At 43.7% G+C, this 10,610-nt stretch overlaps 2 protein-coding genes across 2 annotated transcripts; one reads left to right on the top strand and one right to left on the bottom strand.

Annotated features, from left to right (window-relative positions):
• Nucleotides 1-1,029: 1,029 nt before the first annotated feature.
• LOC111015669 (uncharacterized) lies at nucleotides 1,030-3,613 on the bottom strand. The gene is made up of 6 exons (XM_022290763.2): nucleotides 3,515-3,613; nucleotides 2,952-3,000; nucleotides 2,832-2,850; nucleotides 1,731-1,811; nucleotides 1,508-1,612; nucleotides 1,030-1,419 (listed from the first exon to the last, which is right to left on the bottom strand). Exons 2-6 carry the CDS (start codon nucleotides 2,954-2,956, stop codon nucleotides 1,303-1,305), a joined length of 327 nt encoding a protein of 108 aa, XP_022146455.1. The 5' UTR covers nucleotides 2,957-3,000; nucleotides 3,515-3,613; the 3' UTR covers nucleotides 1,030-1,302.
• Nucleotides 3,614-7,110: 3,497 nt separating this feature from the next.
• Nucleotides 7,111-7,593, top strand: LOC148207756 (uncharacterized). The gene has a single exon (XM_088118302.1). The coding sequence runs from the start codon at nucleotides 7,111-7,113 to the stop codon at nucleotides 7,591-7,593; it is 483 nt and encodes a 160-aa protein (XP_087974428.1).
• The last annotated feature ends 3,017 nt before the right edge of the window (nucleotides 7,594-10,610 follow it).

Below are 10,610 nucleotides of genomic sequence, written 5' to 3' on the forward strand. Positions count from 1 at the left end.
TAATATCAATTGTTATTCTGCCTTTGTATACTGATTTGGCATTAAAAAAGATGGAATCCTTGTCATCACCTTAGCTCTCAAATGTGTAGTAATCGAAAATTAGTTGAGACTCGTGATTGACCTCTTCGGGTTACTTCCAAGTGCAACGATCAAAACTCGAGCTCATTCCCTCAAGATCAAAAGTTCAAATCTTCCTATTCTATTTTTGTTTTTCTAACATCACTCGCATCATCTGTCTCTATCACCATTCACTCTTCTCCCAATCGATTACGAGTCAAAATCTCCACATTCCATATTTGTTTTTCTAGCGTCACTTGTGTCATCCATCTCTCATTCGTCATTCATCCTTCTCCCACTCGTCATTATTAAGACAAGCCTTGCTTCCTCATCCCCATCTCAAACCCAAGCATGACTTTGTGAGTCTCTCCCTCCCAAATTGAGAAACTGAACCAAACCTAGGAGAAATTAACCAATCGGCTACACACCTAACTACACATTGAATCCATTCTAAATGTGAAAACCCCTAACAGATCATCAGCTACTTCTCCATTTCATCCAAACCAATGTGTAAGTGTAGTCCTAGTATCAATAGAACTTTAAATTATTTTAATTATAGCCCAAATTCTATTTGGACGATGCCAATACCTTGATAAATTATTAATATAAGCCTCCTTAATTGACATTTAAAAAGGTCAACTAATCCATCAGCCAACTAATCAGTGTATCGACCAAATACTATAATCAAACCAACATGAAAGCACGATTAACCATACTTGCTATCCATTCGCATATATTAAATACAGTAATTTTGTGTACACGTGCACGTGCAATTGATGTTATTTCTAAATTTCTAATGTAAACATCGACATGTCGGACTGGTACCCTCAACAGTCCAAATCCTTTGATTTGAAAATCAAGACTCCAGGAATAGCACCTTATCTTCCAAGCCCGGATTCTCATAATTCTGAAAGATAATATCACTTGTCGAACAAAACAAAATGACGTCCTTAACCAAGGCTGCTACACACGTTAAAGCACAAATATTGCAGGAAGTATCTGATTTTTACTCAACAATCTCTGACACCTAACTGATACACTTCATGGAGTTCTATAGTTACACTATTTGGCAAACGGCTTGGAAACAAAAGAGAGAAATTCAAAAGAACTACAACTAACATAGCTCCAAACAAACTTGGCAGAAGGTTAGACTATCAAATGAAAGTTTGTAGTTTCTCATCAGCAAGCGTAAGGAGTCTGATAGAAGAATTCAAACTGAACATATTATGAGATAGCCAGCTTTTCTTACTTGGGATTCCTAAGAACGATAATGACGGAATCTCCTCTCAGGAACATCTTACTGATGAATCTGTCCTTGTTAACAGGTTGAGCTTTTTTCTTGCCCTTCCCAGTTTTTGGTACCTAGTCATAGAAATAATACATGAGATGTGTAATTCTTGTGTCCATACAAAGCAAGGAAAAGAGTTGAGCACAAATGAACAACACAAACCTCGGTCCACATCTCTCTAACATTTTCCAGAACCATATTACAATGCCGGTCGAAGGCCCTTACACGTCCCAATAGCTTTTTGTTGTTGCGACAATTTATGAGGACCTGTCAAGAAGGTCAAAAAGATATTCACAAAAAGAGTTTTTGCCTTAAAATTTATGCTTGTCAAAGTTGCAAGGCACAACGGTTGAACACATAGTCCACATACAAATAAAACACATACCTGAGTGTTGTTTTTAACACTCATCATGAGAACAGAAAGTGGACCAGTGTTGAATTCCTCTTCCTCATTCTTAGTAGTAGCCTGCAGAGATGCAAAGTAAGTACTTTCCTAATGGTGCTTCTAGTAACACTGCAGTCAGCCTCAAAGTTGAAAAATAAACAGACCATAATAGGAGTCAAGGTACTTTGTAGTAGTATAACCCCAAAGGAACACATAGGGGAAGGGGGATCGGAAAGATAAGAAAGGCTACTATAATAACAAAACATAGAGTTAACACTAGGAGTGAAATGGGGAAACAGAGCCAATATAGTCATAAAAAGTTACAAGAAACAAGCTTTAAGGAAATGTCATAGTTATCCCTTTTTCTATTATAAATATAACCTTTTCAATAACTAGATTGCAAAAGACTAAGATGGTAAACAATCATCAAACAGAAATAAAAACAATTACAAGAATCAAGTCATCAACCATCCAAACAAAGTAAAAAACAAAACGGAACAGAATCTACACAGGTCATCAGTTTTACTCCTAAAGGTATAGAACTTGTCTTAAAAATCATGTTGCTTCTTTCCGACACAAACACCCAAAAGATAGCAAAAATTCAAGATACTCCATACTCATAAGTCATAACAAACTTGAGCAGCTTATTGGCATACTTACAGTGTAGAAATAAATGATTGGATGATACAACATCACGGTCACATAATATACGAACATGTAATATACAAAGGGGACATAGGAAATAAGATCTTTTACTTACTTATGACAATTATTTAACCTTCCTAGTCCAAACAAAACAACAAAATGCATGTGAACTTTTTAAATCATAACTTCAAAAAATTACTTCAGGCTAGAAATTCAAAATATCTCATTTTTAACTTCTATGCACCAAAAGTCGACTAGTAAAATGTTAGATTTTGAATAAACTAATAAAATGGTATTCAATTCAATTTATATTATACAAAGAAAACCTTTTATAATGTCGCGAGAGTGAGACATGATTCACAAACTCACTTGAGCATAAGACAAAATCTGAACCAATTTAACATGTATTGGATGAAAGTACTTAAAGTGTAAGCATAAAAGACCGAAGAAACTTACATCTTCCTCCATTGGTCGGCTGCAAGAAGAGAAAAAAGAAAAAAGGAGAACGTGAAAGCCATTAGTAAGTGACAGACTGAGATTGCCAAATCAACATAAAAAAATAATGGAAATACCTACCTCATCTTGTAATTAGGGATTGATTTTCAGCGTCGTCCTCGGAGTGATGCTGAAAATACATGAAAAATATATGACCATAAGCACATAGTTAAAAATTATTACAACCATAACAACATAATCTCACGAAAGAGAATGTGCTACATCCTAAAGAACATCATGATCCAGAGAAACTGCTGTATAGGCTAAATAGTTGTAAGAAAATACACATTGTGACATTGATAAACATGGGAAATGAAAGTTTCAACTATTCCCATCCTGAGAGTCAAAAATAAGATATAGAATGCAGTCCTAAAAGTAAAAATATTTCGGTCATAAGCATTATTTTTTAACATAGAACACTAATTAAGTAAGTTGTAGCAAAAAATCAGCGGAAAGAAGAAAGGTAAGGAACAATGTTGTTAAAAACGTACGATACGCACAAGGCAAAACGATTCAAATCGTGTTTTGAATCGCAAATTTAGTGTATCCCAGGGTTTCAAATGATAGAACCGTAAGAAATGGAACGAATCGAAAGTTTCGATTCACAAACAAACAAAAAAAAAATGTAGGGCTTTTTTACTCACCTGGTCGTGAGAAGCAATTGAGAAGAAGAAGGAGAAGAAATTAGGGCGTGGGATGGGAAGAACTAAGAAGGCGAACGAACGGTGTGGATTAGAGAGACAGAAATTTCGGTTGGCTGAGATTTGATAGAATTTAAAAGTAAATTGGTTGTTGGGTTTGGGTACCAATGGGCCGAAGGGAAGTGAAAGGGCTTTAACATGTTTTTAATTATAAAATTTTATTAAAAATAAAAACTTACGATATTAAATTTTAATTACGATTTACATTCCCATTCCCTTTCCAATTCACAGTATAACACCAATGAGTTTCTATATTTGATCAAGAGGTCATGAGTTTTCTTTAGTTTCGTTTTCTTTTTCCTTTTAATTCTAACATATCGGGTGAACATCCAACTAGAAAATCGGTAGTGGCATACGTCACTTAACTCTAGAAATAGTTTGGTGGATATAGAATTAGTTTAATAGAAAACATTATTTCTAAAAAAAATCCTAAAAACCAGTGGTAAACAGATTTTGTAAATGAACATCATTTTACAAAAAGCGATTGCAAGTGGATTCATCTATAATTATTTCTCATCAAATATGAAAAACGATTAGGATTCTCATATAATCACATATTCCAAACGGAGCTTAAGCTCTAAAAAGTTTCAATTAAAATTATAAACTTTTTATTTTCTCCACCGAAATATTAACAACTTTTTATCTTTAAAATAATTATTAACATTGAAATATTGAAATAAAATAAGAAGGTTAAACTAAAATATATTAACTCTGGTTCATCTTTTAACCTTTAAAGGTCATGAATATAATCGAAACTTTTAAATCTTAACAACTAAACCGCCATAATCATCAAAGTTTATCAACTAAATCCATAGTTTAACTTTAATTCAGATGGTTTAGTTGTGTGGGTAGATTTCCTAATTTTCATGATTTTTGTAAGGATCTCCATTAATATCGATCCATTTTGAGTTCATCAAGGGTGAGGTAGGGATTGAATCATTGAGGTAATTGATGTTGTATGTATTAAACACTATTTGGGTTAACTTGATTTTAAAGAGGCAAAAGTATTTGTTCAAAAATTTAGAGTGTTTGGTAACTGGGATGTCCATTTTCACTACGGGATCCGCCTAACGAGGATGAATCTCCATTTAGATTCTCCACAGGTAGGGTAGGAGAAGTTTTTTCCCGTCACCTAAATAACTCCAACTCACTTCTTTAATATGTATATACTAAAAAACTTATCATTATCTGCGTGTATAATAGTTTTCTTTTGTTTATCCCGCATGACCACCCAATATATATATAGAGGAGGATTAGACATGTAAATGATGTTTTATGTTAAAAATTAAGTAATTGATTAGATGTTTCTTTAGAATTAAAATATTTAATTGATAAATAATTTTAAAAAATAAAAAATAAACAAAGAAAATTTCCCACAAATTCTCCAAAAAAAAAATGACAATTTTTATTTAATAAGAAATTTTTCCACTTTGATCCCAACAAAATTTTAAGGGGAATTCACGGAGACGAGGATAGGAAAGGTGAACATTATTGGTAACAAATAAAAATTAATTTTGCAATGATAAAATTGGTGTATAGTCATTTTTTGAAGAATAAATTTAAAGTTTGTTGGAGGCGAATCCTGGCCTGCCACGTGTCATGATCGGAAAAATGAGTTGGGCGAACGCGCGGACGAAATGTAGAAATTGACTTCAAGACACTCAGGTCGGCAGTAAGGGTAGGACCTACAGTGTCGAGCCGACCTGAGGTAAAGTCCGTAACAATGTCTCTTCCGTACCCGACAACACGCCATGATTTTAGGGTGTGTCAGAATCCCTGTCGGGCCCAGTTTCTATAAATAGAAACTCTTGCCTTAAATGCAAGGTACGCAATCCTAAGTAGACTCGGCAAGTTAGCTCGGACTAGAACTAACTTGCTCGTCGGAGTGCTAACTTTGTTTTGCAGGTCTCAAGAGTGTTCAGGGAAGGTGTGGGACCGTTGGCCGTAGTTCGTCCTGAACGTACCGATCTAAATTGTATCTGAGCTCATCAATTTCGGGCTCAAACACCTGGCGCCGTCTGTGGGGAAGACACATCTAGAAGTCAGCCTCACCTTTTGCAATCTGAGCCAATGGCCCAAACCCGCTCCCAGCAGTCACGATCTCAACTTGCGCCTATCCGCTCTCTGATGAGGGATGCTGTCACTTCTCGAGCCCATCCTCGACTCACGTACTCTCAGGTGGCAGGAACTCATGTCGCCAAACAACGACCCCAGGCGGGGGTGGTCAAGGAGAATGGCGGTCGGCCGGCCACATCCGATCCAGTAGCAGTCCGGGACTTCCACCTCGCCTCGGATCAGTTCCCGCCACTGCAACCTCAGAGAAACGGGTTGCCGCCCCTCGCACCTCGCCTCCACGGTTCGGGAAACACAGGTGCACGCTCCGGGGCAAGTGCCGATGCGGGCGTGGACCCCGTCATGGTAGTCGACGTGATCGCCGAGCTCAGGGAAGTCAAGGCAAGGCTCGAGGCGGTCGAAAGAAGCAGCGAGGTGTTTGGCTCTTCCGTCTCCAGGGATCCCATTCGAGGAAAGGGACCGATGCATCCTACCCAAAGAACGGAGTATCAGTTCCGACCTCGCAGGGAGGCCAGAGCTGGGGCACCCTCGCGAAAGCCACAACGGGTGAGGACAGGCAGTGCCCTGGAAGCGCAGGTTCGTGACCACCCTCAGCAGGACAATCGGGTCGAGGGCCGACGCTCGACGATCCGACCAATTGTACTTGACGAGCATGTCAAAGTGGTAAGTTGCACTGATGACATCGCCATGATGTACTTCACCACGAGTTTGAACAACAGAAACTTGACGATAGAGTTCGGAAGCCGACCGTCGGCCTCCCTGAACGAGATGCTTGCTAGAGCTCGCCAGTACATCGACGGCTTGGAGTTATGGAAAGCCAATGGAGCTCGGCGAAGCAACCGTGGTAAGGATCGGGACCAAAAGTCCCCTCCTCCGAAGAAGCAGCGCAGCGATAGTTGGGGCTCGTCTCGGCGGGCCGACGACAATAAGAGTAGAGGCCGCCGAGACGAGGAAGACCTTCAGGCCGTCGAGGGCCAAAGTTCGACAAGTTCATTCCGCTGAACGCCTCAATCGCGGAGATCTACGCGGCGGCCGAAGATACCGACCTGGAGGCGCTTTTCACACAGCCCCAGAAAGCTCCGCCGACCTCAGGGAAACGAGACAAGCGACTCTACTGCCGATTCCACAAGGATCATGGCCACGACACTTCACGCTGTTTCCACTTAAAGGAGTAGGTCGAGGATCTAATCCGGAGGGGTTATCTGAAAAAATACGTCGGCAGACATGAAAGGGCGGAGCCAGAGGGGTCAGCTCGGGAGGACAAGCGAGAGAAGTCGCCCCCACCGAGACGGAAGGAAGATCGTCCCGCCATTATAAATACCATCCATGGGGGCCCGAGTGGGGGACAGTCGGGGCAGAAGAGAAAAGCTCTGGCTCGGGAGGCGGCACACGAGGCATGTACCTCCTACCCCAGGGAGCCTGTAATGCCGATCTTATTCGACGACCAAGACGGCGAATGAGTGCACATGCCCCATAATGATGCCCTAGTAATCGCCCCACTCATAGATCACGTGAAGGTGAGAAGAGTTCTTATCGACGGTGGAGCGTCGGCCAACATCTTATCGTTCTCGACCTACACGGCCCTGGGGTGGGAGAGAAAGCAATTGAAGCTCAGCCCGACGCCTTTGGTCGGTTTCGCAGGGGAGTCAGTCAGCGCGGAAGGATGTGTCTCGCTCCCTGTTACCATTGGCGAGGGAGACCAACAAGTGACTAAGGTTGCAGAATTTGTCGTGATAGATCGGAGCTCTGCATACAACGCCATAATTGGTCGGCCCTTGATTCATGATCTCAGGGCAGTTCCATCTACTTACCACCAGGTCTTGAAGTATCCCACCTTGGTCGGAGTTGCGACAGTCCGGGGTGAGCAAAAAATGTCCAGAGAATGCTACGCAGCCACGATGAAGGGAACAGCCACTTGTGCAGTGGTCACGGGCGCGGCAGGGCCGTAAGCCGACGAACCAGAGCCAAGTCGTGGTACCCCAGCTGAAGAACTAGAACTTGTCCCCCTGCTGGGCCAGAAAAGCAGGTCAGCATCGGCAACAGACTGGGGGCCGAGGTGAAAGAGGAGCTCGTCGGTTTTCTGAAAGCAAATGCTGATGTGTTCGCATGGTCTCATGACGACATGCCGGACATAGACCCAAGTATAATGGTGCATAGGCTTAATGTAGATCCTAGTCATAGGCCTGTGAGGCAAAAGCGTCGGCTTGTCGACGCCGAGCGAAGTAATGTAATTTGTAAAGAAGTCGAGCAGTTGCTACGAGCTAAATTTATAAGAGAAGTTCATTACCCCGCGTGGTTGTCTAATGTAGTTTTAGTTAAAAAGTCCAACGGCAAGTGGCGTGTCTGTATTGACTCCACGAGCCTCAATAAGGCGTGTTCGAAAGACATTTTTCCCCTATCTCGGATAGACCAGCTCGTCGACGCAACGGCAGGGCACGAGCTACTCTTCTTCATGGATGCGTACTCTGGGTACAATCAGATTCGGATGCATGTGCCTGACCAAGAGCATACCGCCTTTGTTACCAACCAAGGGCTGTATTGCTACAATGTCATGCCTTTCGGTCTGAAGAATGCTGGGGCGACCTACCAGCGGATGGTCAACATGATGTTCGCCAAGCAGATCGGACGCAACATGGAGGTGTATGTAGACGACATTTTGGTAAAAAGTAAGCAAACGAGCTCCCATTTAGCCGACCTAGCAGAGGCCTTCAGCGTGCTTCGAAAGTATCAGATGAAGCTCAACCCGAGCAAGTGCACCTTTGGGGTCTCGTCAGGAAAGTTCCTCGGTTCATGGTCCACGAACGCGGAATTGAAGCAAATCCAGACAAGATAAAAGCAGTCCTCAAGATGGAAGCACCGAGGAATATTAAGCAGCTATAGAGGTTAAACGGTCGATTGGCAGCCTTGAATCGCTTCATATCTCGCTCCACTGACAAGTGCCACCATTTCTCTTTCCAAACACTAAGGACAAAGGGTCGGTACGAATGGACCGATGATTACGAAGCCGCACTTCGACAATTGAAGCAGTACCTCAGCTCGGCTCTTGTTGTCAAAGCCGCTGCCTGGTGATGTACTCTACCTGTATCTAACAGTGTCGGGAAATGCAGTGAGCTCTGATACTTATCAGGGAGGCGGAAGGGCGGCAGAGCCCTGTTTACTACTCAAGCAAATCATTGACCGAGTCGAGGCTCGTTACCCCCTGTGTGTTGAGAAGTTGGCCCTAGCCTTGATAACCTCGGCGCGACATATACGACCGTACTTCCAGGCGCACAAGATAATCGTTTTGACAAACTTCCCCTTGAGGCATATTTTTTATAAGCCTGAAAAGTCGGGTCAACTGATGAAGTGGGCACTAGAGCTCAGTGGGCATGACATCGCCTTCGAGCCGAGAACAGCACTGAAAGGTCAGGCAGCTGCAGACTTTGTTAACCGAGCTGACCCCACCCAGGCAAGGGGACGATGTCCGTGACCAGTAGACGCTCTGCGTAGATGGTTCGTCCAATGAGAAAGGTTGTGGAGCAGCCATGCTTCTCGTCGGCCCCGGTAGTCTTTGGTTTGAGTACGCACTCCGGTTCAACTTCCGAGCTTCCAACAACGAAGCCGAGTACGAGGCATTGATAATGGACTGAAGGTCGCCAGAGGGATGGCGTGAAGCGACTTTTGATTCTCATCGATTCCCAGCTGATTGTCAATCAAGTTACCGAGGAGTACAAGGTGAAGGAAGCTCGCATGGAGAGGTATCTGGCCAAAGCCCGAGGGCTCCTCGCCCAGTTTGAGAACTATGTGATTCGGCAGGTGCCGAGGTCCGAAAACTCCAAACGCCGACGCACTGGCTCGCCTAGCCTCAGCATACGAGACTGACCTACCAAGAACGTTCCAATCGAAATACTCGGCGAGTCGTCCATCGACCAGCCTGAGGTAATGGAGATCCAGTCAGCTCAGCCTACATGGATGGACCCGATTAAGGACTTCCTGATCAGCGGCTCAGTCCCTACCGAGCCGAGCCAGGCCAGAAAGCTACGACGCCAAGCTGCTCACTACTTGATGCAAGAAGGCAAGCTCTTCAAAATGGGATATTCCCTACCATTACTGCGGTGCCTCGACCCAGAAGAGGCGAGTATGTCATGCGCGAGATTCATAAAGGGGTTTGCAGAAACCATGGAGGAGCTCGGTCCATGGCCACGAAGGTCATCTGTCAAGGCTACTACTACTGGCCGACGATTGAGAGCGACACCAAGGAGTTCGCCAAAACATGCGACGACAAATGTCAACGCTTCGAGAGCATTTTGAGGCAACCCCCGGAGATGCTGACGCCGATCTCAAGCCCTTGCCTTTCGCTTAGTGGGGGATAGATCTGATCGGCCCACTACCGATGGGGAAGGGCAGTTGAAGTTCGCTATAGTAGCTGTAGATTAATTCACAAATGGGTGGAAGCGGAACCTCTGGCGTCTATTACCGAGGCGAAGGTTGTCAGCTTTGTATGGAAGAGCATAATATGTCGGTTCGAAATACCTAACGCCATCATTACCGACAATGGAAAGTAGTTTGACGGTGCCCGTTTTAATCAATTCTGCCAACAACAGCTCGGCGTACGACACCTCAACTCGTCGCCTGCCCATCCGCAGTCTAACGAACAAGTGAAGCCATCAACAAGATCATCAACCGTGGTCTGAAGACGAGGCTGGAATCTCTGAAAGGTCGGTGGGCAGAAGAGCTACCAGAGGTATTGTGGTCTTACCGAACTACACCCCGCCGATCTACTGGTGAGACGTCATACGACGTAGCCTTCGGGTCGAGGCTGTTGTCCCTGCGGAAGTTGGTATGCCAACGCCCCGAGTTGAGAACTTCTACCGCAGACCAACAGTGAAGCTTTACTCGTGAACCTTGACCTCCTCGAGGAGAAAAGATCTCACTCCCCAACTTCGGCTAGTAGAATAATCATCAGAACCGTATGGCTCGGTACTAC

The sequence above is a fragment of the Momordica charantia genome, unplaced genomic scaffold (assembly GCF_013281855.1).
Source record: "Momordica charantia cultivar OHB3-1 unplaced genomic scaffold, Mcharantia_2.0 BLBB01000091.1, whole genome shotgun sequence".
NCBI classification, from domain to species: Eukaryota; Viridiplantae; Streptophyta; class Magnoliopsida; order Cucurbitales; family Cucurbitaceae; genus Momordica; species Momordica charantia.